At 35.2% G+C, this 20,534-nt stretch overlaps 1 protein-coding gene across 1 annotated transcript; it reads left to right on the top strand.

The window, feature by feature from the left end:
* Positions 1–971: 971 nt before the first annotated feature.
* On the top strand, positions 972–19,619 carry DDX43 (DEAD-box helicase 43). Its single transcript, XM_087719160.1, has 16 exons — positions 972–1,281; positions 3,491–3,546; positions 3,835–3,967; positions 4,294–4,428; positions 5,168–5,249; positions 7,666–7,822; positions 7,903–8,021; positions 8,387–8,497; positions 9,012–9,153; positions 11,284–11,384; positions 13,151–13,238; positions 13,792–13,919; positions 14,739–14,848; positions 16,221–16,359; positions 17,634–17,721; positions 19,267–19,619. The coding sequence occupies exons 1-16, from the start codon at positions 972–974 to the stop codon at positions 19,393–19,395; spliced, it is 2,028 nt and encodes a 675-aa protein (XP_087575286.1). The 3' UTR covers positions 19,396–19,619.
* Positions 19,620–20,534: the final 915 nt, after the last annotated feature.

The following is a 20,534-nucleotide window of genomic DNA, read 5'->3' as shown; positions in this document are numbered from 1 at the left end:
TAGATAGATAGATAGATAGATAGATAGATAGATAGATAGATAGATAGATAGATAGATAGATAGATTGATTGATTTTCCTACAGCAGAGTAACACAAACATTCTCCACATATCTTGGACAAACACCTCTCCTCACCGGGTAGGAAATAAAAAATAAAGGGGAGCCGTTATATAGATCCTCTTCAATGGAAGGGGGAAAAAAATCTAAATAATCTCGATTTTCTGCTTTCCAGAGATACCCCCTCTTTCCAGCCATCCTCCGGGCAAGTTTACTCGCGAGAATAACCGCCTCACGTCCAATCAGATTTGTTCCCAGATAAACATTACCATTTTGTCATGTTTATGTTTGAGAGCAACGAAATTTCATTGTCATGTACGCCGATCAGTTACATTCAAAGTAACAACTGAAGTTATTCTAAGTTAGGCTTAAGCCTAAAAGCGAATCGTTCGCTTTTAGGCTTAAGACTAGTAGTGAAGAAGCCGAAACCAGGAAAAGAAATGCACGTGTCCCAATCCTGCACATGGGAATCTATTCTGGAATTCAAACTTGCTTCGGAGCGAGGTACCCCTGGCATCCACAGGCTTATGTGCTGTTTTACGATAACTTCGGCGAAAACCCGACTTTCCACTCCCCCCCCCCACCATTACACCCCGTCCCAAATTTGATAAGAGCCGCCTTTAAAGCTACCCGGAACGGGGGGGGGATTTGTTGAGGACTCAGAAAGTCCTCGACTTACGACCCAGCGGCAAAGCAGCAAAACATTCATTCAGCAATTTGGAGCCTCAGTGGGTGGGCGGAGCCTCAAAGGGCGGAGCGCTTCGGCCAATCCCCCGCCCACCCACTGAGGCGCCAGCCAATCAGAGCCGCCGCCGGCAAGCGAGCGCTAAAACTGCCTCGCGTGCAAAGTTAACCGGCGGCGAGTCAGGCTTCGACTTTTCCCTCGCTCGAGTCATTTTATTTTCCCCCCCCGCCATGTCTGACTGGGACACCGACGGCGAAGAGGAGCAGCCCCGCGCTAAGCTTCCCCCGACCGAATGGTATTCCTTGGGTGGGGCGGCGGGATCCTCGCGGGCTTCGGGTACCCGGCCTGTGGGGAACGAGAAAGAGGAGAGACGCGGCGGGGATAGATGGGGTTCGCGGCCGGCGTCTGCTCGCCAGTCTGGCACCTTGGAGTATCGGGCAAGAGGAGGAGGAGGAAGAGGAGGACGAGGAGGAAGGCAGCGACCGGGATCGCCCCCGTTGTGCTTCCCGCTGGAGAATGCTCTCGTCGGCACCGTCATCGGTAAGTCAAGTTGTTATTGGGGTTTGCCGCCTTTTCAATAAATAAACTCAAGGCGGCGAATAGACCTAAATTCTCCCGTGGTCTTTCCCCCCCCCCCCCGCACAACAACAACCCTGTGAGGTGCCTTGGGCTGAGGGGAGGAATAACTGAATAAAGTCACTTAAGTCACAGGGGTCTCCAACCTTGGCCACTTGAAGACTTGTGAACTTCAACTCCCAGAATTCCTCAGCCAGCAAAGCTGGCTGAGGAATTCTGGGAGTTGAAGTTCACAAGTCTTCAAGTGGCCAAGGTTGGAGACCCCTGCATTAAGGGAATACCTAGAGGCATATTTCTAAACAGGACTGATTGCAGCTAAATCTGTTAGGTCTAAAAATCTATCGAGTAAGTTAAGTTCCTAGGTAAAATCGAGTTAACATGTCGGATTTAGCCATGATTTGTTCGTTTATTTTTTTAATTTGGAGTCATGGATCAGGCTGGGCAATGCCCTGAATCGAAGCCAAACACACCATGTCAGTATGATATACCTGGGCTGAATATGTTAACCCTCTCTTAAAATGAATGAACGCCGGTTTTTGCAGCAAGTTGTGGGTGAAAAGTTGGGTTTGGGTGGCTTCTTAAGCAGCTTTTCCTAACGTTAAGTCTTTGCTAGAGTTTGCCTTTCAATTTTTCTTGAAGTGCAATCGGGGATTTGGGGGACCTGAATTTTTTTTTAAAACATCTGGTGGTCGCTAAATTTAAGAATCCTCCCTTAGTTGTGTGTGCCTCAAAACTTTTCTGCTTGCAAAGATTTATCTCCTAAAATTGCTTGTGATTTAGTTGATAAAAAGGTTAAGGAAGATATAAGTGCTGTAGAATAATGGCTAGCAAATGGATTTTATGTCTCCAGAATTAACGTAACTAGTAGGACATAGGTGAAGTGTGTGCATTTGTTGGAAGATGGATGCTACAATTTGCAATATATTGTAGGAAGAATCATAAGATAGTTTCATGCCCCCAGAGAAGGCAGAGAAAAACCATAGAAGTTAAAGCAATCTCTGCCTCCCAGACAGAATGGCCTCTGGTAACCCCAATTAGAAGACTGAGGCAGGCTGAATTGATAGGATTAAGGATTAAGTCAGTAAACACAAAGCCACACTGAATTTACATTTCCCCACCTTTCCCCAAGGCTAGCCTTGACTCTGAGCACCATCCAGAAAACCAGATAGGGACAATTAGAGTATAGAATCTAATCTAATCAGATAAACCCACCAGGCATCTCCATCTCCAAAAGGGTATAAAAACCACTCTACTTCCTATGATTGTCAGATTAACTGATGCTGTCTTCTGATTCCTAGATAAATGGAGACCACCTTTCCTGTAGCTTGTTGCCAAATTCATTTTAAATGCCCATGTATTTTAAAGAATCGTTTGTGCCTCATTGTTGAGTTGAAAGTGGTTTGAGTGACAATTTTCCAGGCCTGTGAGTGAGTAAGTGATCATAAGCTGTACCTGAGAACACACTTGTGTAACAAGTTGCCTTTATTTTTTTAAAAGCAAACCTGATTCATCACAAAGCTAGTGCTTATACATTCAATAACAGATCAAATTTCTGATAGTTGTCAGTGAGCTCAAATTATCTGACTTTCATATCAAGAATAATATGAATCATAGGAAATTCATTTAGCCATTTTATATAAGTTGGCCTATTACTGCTGCAATAATTTTATAAATTTGAGTAGCTATTTTAAAAAGTAGCACTTTGTTGTGTGTGAAGTAGGTTTTTTTTGTTAACTATCAATGTTTTTAGCAGGAATTCTCATGGATTTAGGGAAAATCCATCTCAAGTAGAACATAATTTGGTAAAGCATACTGAGGTTATTTCAGGTAGTTTAAATTGTTTTGACATTACTTTCACATGGATGTGGTCACCCTGAGTCTTTAAGAATGAGTGGAATAAGGAAAAGAGGGAATATAGGAAAAGGATTGTTTTACTTCTATAATTATTTATCACTAAAATATCACTTGACATTGGAGAACAAGGAAAAATGATTGTGAAAAAGTATAACTTTTTGAGAATTTTTAGTTGAAGTTTATTGGGGTGTTTTAATTGAATTGCAGACATTTGTTCTACTCTTGATTTTAAAAAGTTGCAATGTTGTCAATAGCAGAATGTATGTTAAAAGACTTGGCTTAAATTGTTTTGCATATGAATCTATTTATTTTACAACAGGTCGAGGTGGAACTAAAATTAAGGAGCTCGAAGAATCATCAGGTTGCAAAATACAGGTAAGATGTTCTAATTCTTACATGTCACAGTTTATTTGAGGTAAAATGTTTCAAGTAACTCCACAGTAACTTACTTTATGGTCAATCCTAATATCCTGTCACAGAGGAGAGAACTAAATGTATACATTTTAAATAGTTTACTGTTAAATGATTCTTATATGTGTGTAAATATTTTAACAATTATTTGTAAATGTTTTAAGTCATATTTATTTTAAATCACTACAGTTACAGTATATAGATTGCTTCATTTCTAACTTTTAATTCCTAATCTAAATACCTTGTGTTTAGGTTATAAAGGGAAATTATGAGGCTGAAATAAAGATATTTGGTGGAAAAGATAAACAAACCAAAGCTAAAATGCTAATTGATAATCTTATTGAAAAGTACAGTCAACCCAATACAGGAGAAAGAGGTAATAAAGGTAAGTCTCTGAAATGTGGTGTGCGTGTTTATATGTAGGCATCTCAGAAAAATTAATTTATTGATTTAATAGTGAAAAAAATATTTGGTCACTTTTGATAAGTAGTAATACATTGAGAGCTTGCAAAACATATATAATAGTAGTGGATATAAAATTTCCACCCTTCTTAGGACTGTTCAATATTCATATATATATAAAAGACTGTCCTCAGGTGACCTTGAGGTGTAATTTCTATGTGACTCTAGGGTTAGATTTATCCTCATTTAAATTGCCTGGCAATCTGATAGGAAGCTTTTGATAACTGGAGCCTGATTTTGTTTTAACAGATTCCTGTAATATTGGAAATACTTCATACAGTCAAAGTGTGATTATAACTTCTGAAGTCAGTAATCCAAAACGATCAATTAACTGGGCATCCCTTCGGGAAAACAAGGCTAAATATGAAGCCATGAAATGGATAGGTAAGTGTAATAAGGTTTTTTAAAAAAAGAAATAATAGTAGCCTTCAAGGTAAATTATTTTATCAAAAGTCATTTGTTTTAAGATTTGGATAAACATACAGAAGTCACTCCTTCAGATAACCTGTCTCTTAAGCATTTCAAGGTTTTAAAGGTCAAAAACAGCCCTTTGATACCCAATAGAAAGAGACCAGCAGTAAGCCTAGATCCGTAATGGCAAACCTATGCCACATTTGTTAGGGCACGCAAGGAGTGTGTACCAGCTGACTTCACCCTTCATTTTTGGCCATTTTTCACCCTCCGGAGGCTTCCCTGAAGCCTCTGGAGGAAGAAAAGCAACCCAACACGCAAACCGGAGGTTCGAGAACAGACTTCCAGTTTGTGTGTTGGGCTGTTTTTCTCCCTCCGGAAGCTTCAGGGAAGCCTCCTGGAGGGTCTCGAGGGGGGGGAGCCATTTTCGCCTTCCCCAGGCTCCTAGAAAGCTTGTGAAGCCTGGGAAGAGTGAAAAATGGGTCTTTTCACCAAGGGTGAAAAGCGCGCCAAAAGCAGGGGAGGGTGGGGATTACACGTATATTTATTATATTATTTTTTTGCAAGCCATACTAAAACAATATTTTCTCTATAAACAACCCTACTGCAGTTGTTAGATTTAAGTCATGAATAGAATTTATTTTTAAAACACTGTAAATTACAATGTGAAAAATGGAAGCTCTTGTAACAACTTTTCTATTATGTTTAACAGATTTGCCTCCACTTGAAAAGTGTTTTTACAAAGAAGCCCCAAATATCGCTCTTATGTCACAAGAAGAGGTTGATAAGTGGCGGTAAGAATTAGGATAAAGAAATTTATACTTTATATTTAACTGAGATCTTTTAGATATTTGGATCTGGAGCTGTCTACTAAATATTTAGTTAACATTTCAAAGGTATTGATGCATAATTATCATGAAATCAAAATGGGCCATTTCTATATTTCCAAAGATAGATATATGCGGTATAATAAAATAGTTTGCATCTGTTGACTCTCCTTTTTGGCGAAGTATTGGCATGTGTACTATGTAACCTAAAAACTGTAGCCATGGAACAACCTTTTATTTATCAAATTTGTATGTTATGATTCTGATTAGGGTAGCTAATTAGACTAATTATTAAAGTTTACTAATAATGGTACCTAATAATACAGTTAATACAAAGCATATTTATACATTCATATTATGTAGTCATAAGGACTAGATATCTAAGAAGCCAAAAATCACAATGATTTCTCTGGTGATTTAAAAGTTTCTGGAAGGATAGTGTGCTAGTATGCAGTGTGGTTGTGAGTGTGGATAAGAAGCAATGGATGGAAACTAATCAAAGGGAGATCCAAGATATTTGGAAGAAATATTTTGTGCAAAAAAAGTTTCCATTTGTTCATCAGAAATGAGTGAATCAACATACGGAAGTATTTTAAATATATTTTAGGCTGAGAAGTTTTACTGGTAGGAATAATGTTGTTGTTTTTTAGTTGAAGACAACTAAAGTATTCCTACCTTTTTTAAGTGGGTTCAAATACCACTATATCAATGAAGCCATAATTTAATGATTCATCTTAAAAAGGAAATTATAAGAGATAACAATGTCCAAGTATCTTAATCACCAATATTAAAACATACTATTCAGGTTCTGGTATTTTGGACTGGAAAACCAAATTAGGAGATCTAGTAAATACCACTATATCCCAACCAAACCATTTGTTTGCAAAAGTTATATTTATTCTACATTTACCAAATTAAAATTTACATATTCACTGCCACTGTTGCTTCTCACAATTGTCTGATGGAATTTTATTTTTGTAATATTTTTCAATGTAGGCTGGCAAATAATTTTGATTTGAGGTCCCTGAGAGGGTTTTGGGGAACATCTCCCACCCGGGTATCCTAGGACCACTCTAGGGTATGCCAAACAAGTTGCTTTTCATAAAAGCTACAAAATATTGTTTCAAATTGTTTTCATCTAAGAAACATAACTATAACTAGACTAAACCTTGATACTAAAAAACAACAGAAGCCCCAATAATTTGTAGATTTAATTTCCAAACTACGTATATTCTCAGTAAGAAAAGCTCACATATGAATTTATTCATAAAGGCCACTAGAGGCTGCTCTTGCGCCATGCTAAAGGGAAGATTTTTTTAAAAAATAAAGTCTTATTTTTATATAATTAAAATTGCATCTGAATTGTTTACATCTTGGAGACCTATCATTTAAAAAAAAACTTGGTATTTTCAGGTTGACAGACCCTTATCTACTGAGATTCTTTAATTATGTTCTTTAGCTCTCCTACATTTAGGAAAAATGCTATTTTATAATTACCTTGACTTTAGCTGAATATGTTCTTAATTGCTGAATGGGTTTTCAGCAGCACTACAAATTTTAACTCCAAATTAGAAACTTTTCGCATTTGTTAGAAACTTTTTAGATTTTAACAGATTTTTATAGTAAATGGGGAAAAAAAACACCTTTGACATTTTCATATTTCTGCCTTTGGATTAAACGGGCAGAGGGGAACAGTTTTTTTGTGATAATGAGTGTGAATCATTATTCTCTCACAGAGCAGACTACCAGATTAATTTTTATTGTTATGTTGAACATTGTTGATTGGCATAATCAGTATCATATGTTATTTGTTATATACGTAAATATAAACTCTTAAGCAAACTTAAGATGAAAATTTCGGTTTTGGAGAAGCATTTGTAGATGGCTCTGATAAAAATAGAGCCTCTTAAATTACATATAAAGAGTTATTATAGATTTAATGGCTATAACCTTTCTAATAGTAAGTATAACACTGAGCAATCTATTATAAGAATAAACAATGTTTTCATTATGTATATTTTTGATTAGAATTCTTTTTAAAAACAAATACTTTAAGCACCTGCACATAGAAGATGAATTTGCACTGATTAGCAGAACATTTCAGGGTAGGAGCATTCAGACATTTTGTTCTGTCCTCACCAACTATTGGTTTCAGAACATTTTTAAGGAATGTATAGAATTATATCTTACTTTAAAAGTATTAGACTAAAGCATAATAGTATTTAATTCATCCTTTCTCGTTGATTTTGATTATAAATCTTTATATAATTGTCCAGAATAAATTTGTGCATGAAATTTCCTAACCTGTCATAAACATACGATAGCACTCTTATCAAAAATTGATGTAAAACATTGTTTCTTTGACTTTGGTTTTTTATTTAAGAAAAGAAAACAATAGTATTTCGTGTGATGATCTGAAAGATGGTGAAAAACGTCGTATTCCTAATCCTGTTTGTAAGTTTGAAGATGCTTTTGAACATCATCCTGACATCATGGCGAATATAAAAAAAGTTGGTTTTGAGAAGCCTACTCCAATTCAGGTATTTCAGTTTTATGATCTAATTAGTATGAAACCATTTCTGTTTACATTTCAGCAAATTCACAGAAGTTTTTGTTTTAGTCACAGGCTTGGCCAATCATACTTCAAGGATTTGATCTCATTGGAATAGCACAGACGGGTACCGGAAAGACACTGGCATATTTAATGCCTGGGTTCATTCATTTGGATTCACAACCGATGTAAGAACAAGATGAGATAAAACTTATTGTATTGTAAAGTCAGATCCAGGGCCTGGGCCTTGAGTTTGACACCCCTGTCAAATTACTGTTGATAAGTCAGATAAAGTAGCTCTGCCTACCATGGGTTGAGAATGAGCCACTGACTCCGTCATGATCCAAAAATATAAGTAGCTTATAAATTCTGTATGCTTTTTTTTTTACTTATTTCTTTCTACAGTTGTGTTTTGGAGTATGGCTTTACTGTAATCTGAATTAAAGGGACTGCCTGAAATTCTTAGGTGTCCTCTATTCTTCCCATTGTCACTAAGTCTCTTTTCTGAGGATTTCCTCAGGTTGATTGTCTAAAGAAGTTGTACTTTTTTCAGTTCTAGAGAAAAACGCAATGGACCAGGGATGCTGGTTCTCATTCCAACTCGAGAACTGGCCCTTCAAGTTGAAGCAGAGTGCTTAAAATATTCTTATAAAGGAATTAAAAGGTACTAATCTACATCCTCTTATTTGGCAGGTATTAGGTGTGTTTTTTCTGAACCTGTAGCATAATTTGGCTAAAAGGTTAAGTTGTATTCTAAAGTTATATTGATATGCAGAGTGATTATAACTAACCAACATCTAGCAACTATTGGCAGTATATTCAAAACTATTAGGAAAAGCAGAATAGACAATCAAGAACAGACCTTGAATTTCTTTTCCATCACCCTATAAACCTTTCTTATGTGTAATGTTGTATTCTTAGATCTAATTTAAAGAAGCCCCTATGTTAATTAAATCAGCAATATGTTGGAAAAAACAACACTCCAGTTAGTGATAAATTTTAAACACATTTTTTCAGATAAGCGATATTTTTGGGGTTGTTCGAATGTTCCTTTTGCTATTATTTAGGAAAGTAAAACATTGTGAAAGTCTTTATAAAATTTGTGAAGATTGTAAAATATTAAAATACATAGTAGCATGTCAGTTCAGTTCTAAATGCTGAATCAACATTCTTCCTAGCATATGTATATACGGTGGTGGAGACCGAAAAGGACAAATTAATACGGTTACCAAAGGCGTAGACATTGTTATTGCTACTCCTGGCAGATTGCATGACCTGCAAATGAACAGTTTCATAAATCTGAAAAGCATAACATATTTGGTAAGTGGTCACCACTATGTATAAGATGGGAATGTTAAAATATTCATATGTTGATAACTGGCTGGAACACCTTCTAAGTCTATTTGTTACTATGTTCTCCTCCAGTTTCCTTTTAAATAGTGAGATAAACATTACATAACTATGGGCATGTTCAATTTACACTTATTTACTGAGATGAAAATGAATTCCTGTGCATTTTTCCTAAAGCTGTTCTCCCTACCAGCCCAAACCACTTTGGCTACTGTTTCCTTCTTTTTATGTGCGGGTGAGTGCAATTGGTTATAAACAGAAGTAAAATTCAATTAAATAGTAAACGCAGACTGGAAACAAAACATTGTCATCTGTTCAGTGTTTTGACCAGTTTAGCTATGCTTTCTTCCAGAGTTTGCAGTACCATTTTGTCTTCATTTTTCTGGTCTGATTTTTTTTTTGTCCCTTATGCCCTTAATTTTCTATTATCTTTGGAAATTGTTTTGTAAAGATGCGGTTTTGACTATAAAACCACACACTGAGATCTGTGTTACAGTGGTACAAACAGATAACATATTCATTTAAAGCTATCTTATGTTTGTTTTGTGGCATATATTGCTACTAATTATCGGAAGAGTAAAATCTCTGGTCCTGGTGATCAACCCAAATCTAACAGTAGCTAATGCCTTTTTGCTTGTTAAGTCTATTCTGCTGGTAGGTCTTCCAGATATTAGACAGATAGACAGACAGATACATACATACATTTGTGTGACATTTATACAACATGCCTCAACTGCAGTCTTTTTGGTTTGTGGACACAAATAGAATTCATAGAATGTGCCATGGTGCAATTCATAAAAATGCTATCATGACATGTTTTTGACTCTCATTACTCTGCCTTATATAAAAGATCAAAAAATAATAAGCTGCAGATTGCAAGATTGAATTGAAAAAACAGATAAATATGTAAGTTTTCCCTGCTTTCCATATTATGATATGTGAAAAAAGAAGTAATTCTAATATAAACAGACCATAATCCAGCAACAATCCTATAGGAAAGAAGAAAGCACTGAAATAACAAATTTTTGTTGCCGCTTGAAACACAAAGTAGGAAAGCCTACTGAATAAAACCTTCATCAAATGTACCTACTGTTTTTGAATGTTAATATAATAATATAAAAATAATTTATTCACTTGCTCAAAGACCGAAAGATCAGATACAGTGTAGTCCAGTAAAGCAGAGTAAGACCGCTAACAAACTTTTAGGGCAAAGGTAATTAGATAATACTTGTCTAAGACCAGATTCAAACCCAGCCCTTTCAAACCACAATCCAACATGAACAAAATTTGATAAACTCTCCTGGAAATTTCTGTAGTCAGTCTCCTAATTTTTTTTTAAAAAACACACACTCCTGTTCAGACTAACTTATATATTTAGTTAATAACGGTTATTAAATTGGATTGTCAGATGTGGTACAAGAAGTGAAGCCGTCCTAACAAACCTGTCTGAACAAGGTGCTTCTGACATGAAATGTTATTCAAATGGCGATCATGTGACAGTTGGTCACGGGTACCATGCAGGATTCGCCTAATGATTCCAATTGGGACTGCCGTTGTAAATTGACATGGTCACGCGATAACATGCTTTATAACTGCATCACTTAACTATGTAATGAGTTAGTTGAATTTTTAGCAGATATATAGTTACATATCAAAGCTAAAACTGGTAACAGTATTACCTATGAAAATAACAAGCACTCTTTGATATTATGTAAAGGGCCCTCCAGGTTTTTTAAAGTGAGGATGAGATGTAATGTGGTAATAAAGAATCTGTTCCTCCAGTAGATGCTGACAATTAGAAAAATTGAATTCAGCCCTTTGTGATGTTTGAGTGATAAACTATCTTAAAATGTGACAGCACTGAGTGCTTTCTCCCAGGTTATATTCCAACAGCAGGAGAAAACTGGAAGGAGGAATTTGAAAAGAGAGGGGCACAGAGTCCAAGCTAGAGAATACCTGCCCCTAACAGGGAAACAACTGCCCCTAACAGCAACTAACTCAGATAACATATGCACTAAAATAAATATTTTAGATTGTTATATCAAATGTCAGTTCATTGTGTACATTGAAATCAACAGTACTTATCCATATTTTTCATAGGTATTGGATGAAGCAGACAGAATGTTGGATATGGGTTTTGAGCCTCAAATAATGAAGATTTTGTTAGATGTACGTCCTGATAGACAAACAGTTATGACCAGGTACTGTAATATACTTGTTTTGATGGATATTGCCTAAATATGTGCTATGCAGAAAATGGATAATTTGTTTTATATCACATTTAAATTGGAAACGGAGAGCCTTTGTCACATGTAGAAAGAATATTTGACACCATGTGGTTGTTTCCTTACCTAGGGAATAGAATTCTTTATTGGCCAAGTTTGATCGTACACACAAGAAATTTGTCTCGGATTCATAAGGTCACAATGTACATATAAATAGCAAGCAACAGGTCATATATCATAGATTATAGTTACAGTCATTAATCATGAGATACAACAAGTGATAATCATAGATAGCAATAGGAGAAGGATAATATCAATACAGCCCTAGTACAGGGGGTAAATATCTTTAAGCCTAAGACAGTACGATGTGAATTAGGTATTCAGCAAGGTAATGGCACAATTTGTCTAATTGTTTTTGCATGCAATGCCCAATAGCAGCACACAGAGGAGAGAATTGAAAGAGTTTATGTCTATGATGTGAGGGGTCTGTTGTTATTTTCTCAGCCCTCTTTCTGGTTCATGCAGTCTACAGATCCTCAATGGAAGGCAGGCTGGTTGCAATTGTTGTTTCTGCAGTTCTAACTATCCATTGAAGTCTGTTATTACAGTAATATCTATTAGATCATTTTTATTTGTTATTTTTCACATTTTTGAACCACCCATCTGCCTCAAAGAGGGGCTCTCATATCCACTATCTTCACATTAGGCAAATCAGTCAGCATATTGTCTGCATATCTGTTTTAAACACTTCTCTCTATAGTTCTTATTACTAAATTGTCAGTAGCAAGTGCTTCCTTCTGACCCCAACCCCCTCTGAAGGTATATCAGACAGGGAAAGTATGTTGCATACACTTTTGGTGAAAGGATTCCAACTTGTCAGTCTAGTTAAAAAGACCCTCTGCCGTTGCCTTTGGAATATTCTTCTCCTGGAAGTAAGACAGACAGATTTATTCTCCTGGCTTCCAAAAAGGAATTAAGACATGGATGGCTCTGTGGCCTTGTGTGGGGAGCCCAGAGAAGCATGCAGCCATGAATGAGGTTGATTAGTCCCCTGAAATCCCTCCCTTTGCCTTGCCTCTTAATTTTTTTTATTTTTTAAAAAAACGTTTATTTATGCTATTTTATATTTTAACATTTTATTATATATCATGTAAATCCCCTCTTTGAGGGAGATGGGCAATACAGAAATGTGAAAAAATAAATTAATTAATAAAATAAAGGTCTCATTTGTGCTAACATAAATTAGCTTTTGAATTATCTGAGCCCATTTGCATTTCAACTTTACAATTCAATACTGAGTGTTATGTATTGCCCAAAATTACATAGTAAACTTAATGACACAGAAATACGATACCACCATTCTCCTTCCATAGTGAAAGAGGGTCTTATTACAAAGGAAATAACATTGCTGAGGAAGTGACAAATTAACTCATCTCAGAAATGAACCATTTTAATCTCTTTGAAAGAAATATTGGAAATTAAATCAGATTTTTTTTATAAATGCAAAGAATGAATGCATGGAAGAAAACCTTTATGAGATGGAAGGATGCTAGATGCCGTGACATGGAACAAAAAAGTTAAACAAATAGCAATGAAATCCTTGTTTTTTTTTGGGGGGGGGGGTTAAGGCAAGTTTAAATGCAGCTGGGTTGATAAGTTTTTTTATAGAAATAGCAAGATAATTAGAGTAGGAGAAATAATCTTAAATTTAAAAAAAAAACATTTTATTTTAATTCCACTAGTGCTACATGGCCAGATGGTGTCCGCCGCCTTGCAAAATCGTACCTGAAAGATCCAATGATTGTATACGTTGGAACTCTAGATTTAGCGGTGAGTTGTGCTGAGCATTAATATTGTACATAGCCATAATTAATATATACCAAAATGTCTGCTCTTACTATGCATATGTGAAAAATGACTGTTTGAGAAAGTGAGAATAACCCAAAATAATATACTGATATCCCACTTAAAGAAGAATACACTAAAAGGAAATTTTCAAAGTGAAAAAGTTTCAAATTAGATAACCTAAACTTTCCTTTAAGTTTCATAATTTTGTTTTTTCCCATTTTGCTGAAGTTTGACTGCATGCAATAATGTCATTTCACTTGTCAATTGCTCACAAGTTTAAGTTGTTGAGTAATTTCACTACTTTGCTATCAAAATGATATATATATATAAAATAATTATTTAAAATATAGTCCTTCAGGAATGTCCTGTCATTTCTTAACAGCATGCATATTATTCAGAAGTCTTTTAAATATTCTACTTTGTTTTCACATTATCTGAGTATTTACAATTCTTACGGCATAAGAAGCCTTGACAATATATGCCACAAGCCATTACTTTTCAGTCACATTTCCTTGTCACAAACTTTGTTTTACAGGCAGTCAATACTGTAGAGCAGAAGATTATTGTTATTCCAGAAGAAGAAAAAAGAGATTTCACACATAATTTCGTTGATACTATGAAGTCTGATGAGAAGGCCATCATTTTTGTGGGAAAGAAACTTACGTATGTAGAAAATCTTAACACAAATGAGCTTAAATTATAACAATCATTCTGTCTGGTCCAGTATTATTTGCTCTCCTTTTTACCACTTCAAACTTTTTTTCACCCTTTCTCTTTACAATACTAATAATAGTAGAACTGACATTTGGGAATGAACTTTTTCTTAACAGTCAAAAACAATTACATTAGAAAAATATTGTTTCCAAATATCAAAATTTAAACCATCTTAATTTAAAAATATTTAACAATACAATATGCTCATTAAACATTGAACATAGTGGGACATAATTAGGATATTGTTATGAGTCAGCTAGCATGCTACAAAAAAGAAAGGTTTTTTTTAATACATCATTATCTCCATTATACTGTTACTAAATAATTACTGAATTATTCAGTTAATTTAATTAGTTAATTAGCATTAAGTAAGTTACTGAATATAGCTCCAATTCTAATAAATTTGTCAATGTGGATATTTTCTAGGTGTTGCATTTTATTCTCTGACATTTGTAGTATGAATTATATTTCAGTTCTGCCACACATCTTCTATATTTTTCAACCTCTGATTGTTTAGTGATACCACCCCCTAAAATTATCTCCAGGATATCCATCTTGTGATTTTTTTAAAAAAGGAATCGTTTGAATAAATTAATGAAAAGTAAAAATTAGTATTAGAGTATGAATATTTAGGAAACAAAATAAATCATCTGAAATATATGATGTCTGATATAAGTTTGAATGTTTATTCTAACTGCTCTGTAAATGATACATTAATTGGATTAAAAACCTTTATGTATTAGCTTTGCTTTTAATTTTTTTCAAAAGGGCTGATGACATTTCAAGTGATTTTGGACTTCGGGGAATTCCTGTTCAATCTTTACATGGCAACAGAGAACAGTGTGATCGTGAACAAGCTTTGGACGATTTCAAAAAAGGTGATCATAATTAGTTAATTTAACATAATGTTATGTAATAAGCAAAATACATTAACTCAAATTCAGATCTTTAGGGTTTGAACAACTAGGAAAGATTTCAACAGAATTAATAGTAAAATCCAAGTTAAAAACTATGTTAAAATTACACAAATGCTGGGATTCCATGTAATGTTAAATAACTTGTGAAATAAATTGTATACTACGTAGGACTGATCTTTTCATATTAAATGGTGCTATTGATGGGGACAGGGCCATGCATTTTTATTTTTAGGCCAGATCTAATTTAAATATAATCAATAACATCACAGATTTGAGACACCTTTTAAGAAATAAGACACATCTCATAATAGTGGGTTTCCTTGATAGCATATATCTACAAAAAGATATTATACAAAATGTTTGCCCCATACTGGCCAAATCAGATATCAGCCCATCTGCAATGAGTGAATCTCTAGTCAAGTATTTAATTCTGATCAGCCACTGTACCTCACTCATCAATTATAAGTATAATCTTTATTGTCATTGTACTTAAATGCAACGAAATTGATTTAGTATGAATCTTTCCAATGTACAGTTATTTTAGCCATTACTAGAACCTAAATAATATTTGTAGACAAGCCCTGTTAAGGATGCAGTATGAAATCTGAAAAAACTTAGGTTTGCCTCATGGTAAGGCCAGCCCTGATAGCATGTTAGTAAGATGTGTTAATGGACTCTGTTCTCTTCACTCAAGTGAGTTTTACAAAATGTTCTTACAGCACAAATGGCTTCTCCCCTCCTCCAAAAAGTCTCTGTTTTTCATTTGTCATACTTCTTTCTGTGTCTCCCTCCCTTCCACCCCCTGCTGCTACTTCAGTGGAGCATTGTTTCCATACTATGGATATTAGACAGTCACATTCTACATTAACCAAATTGCGTCCTTTTAAATCAATTTGTACTTTTTTTCATTTTGTTGGGAGAATTTCCCTGAGTTCCGAGCTGAGAAAGGAAAGGGCAATCTCCCTGGGGGAATGTAAGTTGCGAGTAGTCAAGACACATAGACTGGCCTCCCTCTCCTTCTCTTTCTCCATCCCTCTTCTATCTTATTCCACCGTTACTTACTTGTAACTGGTTCTTTTAATGTTTGCAAATTCATTCAACGTGGCCATCTTGACTTTGATTATAATTTGTTTCAAATGTGATCCACTCGGGATTGACAATTGAGAGAATTGGCGAGGTCTGTCCCTCAAACTGTGTCTATAAGAGGCAAATACTAAGGTCTCAAGTGGGAATAGATTTCTATAAGTACCAACTGCTGGAAAAACTACAGATAAGTAACACTTCATTCAGATGCATTGTGAAAAATTACCAGTTTTTATTTTGCTTGTTCTAGGAAAAGTTCGTGTATTGATAGCGACAGATTTGGCTTCACGTGGACTTGATGTACATGATATTACGCATGTCTTTAATTTTGATTTCCCTCGTAACATTGAAGAATATGTTCATAGAGTGGGCCGTACTGGACGAGCTGGGTAAGCCAAATTTTAAACAGTTTCCATGTTACCAAGTAGAAAATATGAGTGTTTTCTTCAGTATATTCTTGTGTCTTATATCAGATGCATTAAAGTACAGGGAAATGCAGTAGTCTCTCCCCAACAGCGGAACAGATTTCTTTTTTTCCCTTTAAAAAATAATTTATTCCAAAGAGTTTCTTAAGGAAATGAGAGGAGAAAGAAAACATATTCACATGTTAGTATACTTTTATATATATTGGATATTGGACTTTCCTGCCAGTCAGGTTTGGAAGGATGTTTTTCTCAGAATTAAAGATCCTGCTGTAAGTAGAGGGGGCACAATGGCTCAGTAGTTAAAGATGCTGAACTTGTCATGTGGAAAGCTGACAGCCTGGGTTCAAGATCTGAGCACTGCGCAACGGGGTGAGCTCCCATTATTTGCCCCAGCTCTTGCCCACCTTTGATAGCATGCAAATGCAAGTAAATAAATAGGTACCACTGAAGTGGAAAGGCAACTGCTGATCACATGACCATGGAAATACCTTTGGAAAATGCTGGCTCCCTTGGCTAAGGAACAGTGATGGGCACTGAACCCCAAAAGTCAGACACAACTGAATAGGGGAAACCTTTACCTTTGTAAATAAATTGGGCTATGTCAGAAAGGAACAGAAGAAGATGGATTGCTTTTCTGTAAACTCCATTTTTACCCACTCTTAACTAATTACTTGGAGCTTCAAGGCTCTAAATGGCAACCTGTTCTATAGCTGTCCCATCATTAAAGGTCTCCAAAATACCATTTACTCCAGAATGTTCATCTTCATTACCCACTCCGGCAGAGATGCCATTTTGTTTCTCCCCCACCCCCTCCCCGTATTTTGAATGTTGATAGTCCTATTTAAAAAATGGAGCTATCCATTTGATGTTTGGCAGACATGCATCCTTTTTAGCTGTAAGGCACTGTTTTTCTGTTTATGCAGAGGATAAATTATAAAGATAGCATGTATATTTTCCTCCTGCCATAATCTGCTTAACTGCTACTTGAAGAGAAGTTTGATATTTACCACTGGTGCCATTTCAATCATTCAGAAAGGAGCAATCGGTTTTTATACAGAATGTGGATTTAAAAATGGAACATTTTAATAAATTATCAATATAGGTCTACAAAAGGGAGCCTCTTACAGAAATATTAAACCCCATTTTATTTGGGGGGGGAGTTTGTATTGGTGTTAAGCAAAAATTTCTTTTAAAGAAAACCCAGATATGAGCTATTTATTTATTTTGCTTTTACATAGACGCAAAGGAGAAGCTATAACGCTTGTCACACGAAGTGACTGGCGAGTTGCATCTGACTTGATTGACATTTTAAAAAGAGGAAACCAGGTAACATTATAACTAAGCTTGTTACTACTTTTTTTCCTGTTGTTCCTTTTACCCTTATTTGATTAAAGTAATATAAAACATTAAATACAGATTTTAACATTTTTATTTTGACTAGTTTATATTATATACATAGCCTCTTATTGCCTGTAATTTCAAGTAACTTAAATAAAATGTCTTTGGAAGAAGCATAAATTAAAAGCTAGGTGATAAAATTAATTACAACAAAACGTTTAAAATGAACATTAAAAGTCATTAAAGACAATTGAGAACAACATATATGTTCCCTGATATCTTAACTAAACAGCTACAGATATGTATGAAGTGTGCCTCAAAGTGTATGGGTCCCATATAATTATCCTTGATGGTATTATACAAAAACACCCAGAGTAAGATTTTTTAAATATCATTTAAATATCATGTAGAACAGAATGAGCAACTGGTGGAGGGAAGGACAAGGACTAAGATGTGTGAGGCCATGGTATACATGGGGTGGGTGAGGTGTTGGAGGTCAGTTCCTAAAGATTTTGAATCATTTTCATTGAAAGAAGCCTATTTCAGAGTTTACACTGTAATTTCCATGTTTCTTGTTGAAAAGGTAAAAAACAGACTGCATCAATTTCTGATAACCCTGAATAGATGTGGTTTGGGCAGCCACAAAAAGGGCCTATCAGATTTTATATTTGTGAATGTAGAATAAATGGTAACTTAAAATCACCTGAGATTATTAAAATCTCAAAGCGTTTTTTATCACTTAGCTGAATAAAAATCTAGTTGGATGTTTCTAAATTTGAACTAGAATAGCTTGAGGTTAAAATCTGTTGCTGCTACAAAATGTGTGTTAATTTGCTGTTTGTTTATTTAAGTGCTAGGTTATAGTTTTGAGCTTATTTTTATATTATATTGTTTAAAATTGTGATAGGCTTTTTTGCAAATTTTAGTATAAAGCTTAATCACAAATCGTTACCAAATATTTTCATATTCACTACAAATTGCAGTGTTATATTATAACACTTTATACTTACAGTAATATGAATTTCCTGGTTTAAATATATTGTTTCCACAAATGGAAGATAATTTGTTCCATCAGATTTTCCTCTCCTACCCCTGTAGCCTTGAATTGTCTCCACAAAATATCACAGGAGGAAATTGTTCAAAAGTTAGAAGGAATTTAGATAATGGATTTATATTTCTGAGTTCAAAAATCGTCTGATATAGCCAATAAGTTCAGTACACTCCATATTCTCCAGAAAGACCTCCAAAACACAAAATGCTTTTCTTAAGATACAATTTTTTAAAAAGATGACTGGTATCAAATTGATTTCTGTTTTTGCAACTACTGAAGACCTCTTCTACAATGTGCATGCTTAGGAGTAAATGCTAAAATCTAATATAACTTAATGCAAACAGGATTATTAAAATATATTACAGTATTTATAAAAATATATTACAAAAAATGTTTTATAGAATATTTTCATGATTTTTTTATAGTTTGTAGAAATTGAAAATGTAATAATAGCTAATTGTTGGTTTATCTAATTTTAATAGGTGATTCCTGAAGAACTCATTTTGATGGCTGAAAGATATAAGCAATTCCGCTTGAAAAAGGACATCGAAAATGGTTTTGGAAGGTCACGGGGGCGACCACAGAAAGGTTTCCAGGCTACCTGGAAATAGTATAGTGCCTATGGAAAATTCAGTAAAATGACTTGTGTGCTAGTACAACAACAACAAAAGTATGAAGCCTGATTTTCTTCAAGAAAGGTGCTTTTTCAGTCTTTCTCAGACTCTATTTGATACCAGATTTAAAACAACTTAATGTCCTCTGTTCTGCTTTGAATTCTGTGATACTATGATGACTATTTTGGAAAAAAAATTGAGAATAAAAATCCTTTGTAGCATACTCTGGAATTTATTTGATCACATCGTCTCCCTTTGGCAGAGAATATTAAAAAGCATTTGTCCTCTTTAAATACCAGCCATAAATTATGGTGCCTTGTAATTGGTTTAAGATTGCCTCATCTGCCTTGTAAACTACTCAGGCTTTTGATTTAAAAAGTAATGTCAGATTAAGGCCTAGTAGAACGTGTTCTCTTAGTTCAGTTGCTCATGACGGGGGGGGGGGGTGTTGTTTTGTTTTTTGGTGCAAAAACTGAACAAGAAAAGATTCCCCAATCTTTAAATAAGTTTTTTATTTCAAGAGTTCTGTGATCAGACAGGTCTTCTAATTTTTATGTTTGCGTAGAAAACCAGGAGTATCGTTTACCAGAAGAAGCTAGATTTCACATACCGTATATACTCGAGTATAGGCCGACCCGAATATAAGCCGAGGCACCTAATTTTACCACAAAAAAAAACCTGGAAAAGTTATTGACTCGAGTATAAGCCTAGGGTGGGAAATGCAGCAGCTACCGATAAATTTCAAAAATAAAAATAGATACCAATAATGCCATTGCCCATTGAATAACATATACAGCCTGCCTGTGCCCATTAAATATACAGTAGCCATTGTAAAAATTTGCTCTGCATAACAAATTATTATCACACAATACCGGTGTATTCAATGAAATACTTCACTCACCTCATGATGCTGATGTCCCGCTGTGATGATGATGTCCCGCCTCCTATGACACACGGCACAGTGATTCCTATCATTGGATCACTGTACCAGAGGAGGTGGGACATCGCTATGTGGCTGCTTGCCATAACAAGGAGGAGGTGGGACATCGTTGCAGAGCGGCAGGAGGGGGAGGAAGGGGAATCGTAAGATAGCCCTGCATTACATTAGAACGTGAGGAGGGGGGATGGTGCGGTGC

Source organism: Thamnophis sirtalis, unplaced genomic scaffold, assembly GCF_051295495.1.
Source record: "Thamnophis sirtalis isolate CommonGarterSnake01/CBP01778 unplaced genomic scaffold, rThaSir2_p1.2 scaffold_6, whole genome shotgun sequence".
In the NCBI taxonomy this organism is placed as follows: domain Eukaryota; kingdom Metazoa; phylum Chordata; class Lepidosauria; order Squamata; family Natricidae; genus Thamnophis; species Thamnophis sirtalis.
Note: the sequence above shows the minus strand (reverse complement) of the source record. Positions and strands in the feature narration are given on the sequence as shown.

Coding starts and splice junctions, on each gene's coding strand:
- DDX43 (XM_087719160.1), top strand. CDS start 972: ATGTCTGACTGGGACACCGACGGCGAAGAGGAGCAGCCCCGCGCTAAG. Junction 7,823..7,902: donor AGAAGCCTACTCCAATTCAG/GTATTTCAGTTT, acceptor TTTTTGTTTTAG/TCACAGGCTTGGCCAATCAT. Junction 14,849..16,220: donor TTTGGACGATTTCAAAAAAG/GTGATCATAATT, acceptor TGCTTGTTCTAG/GAAAAGTTCGTGTATTGATA.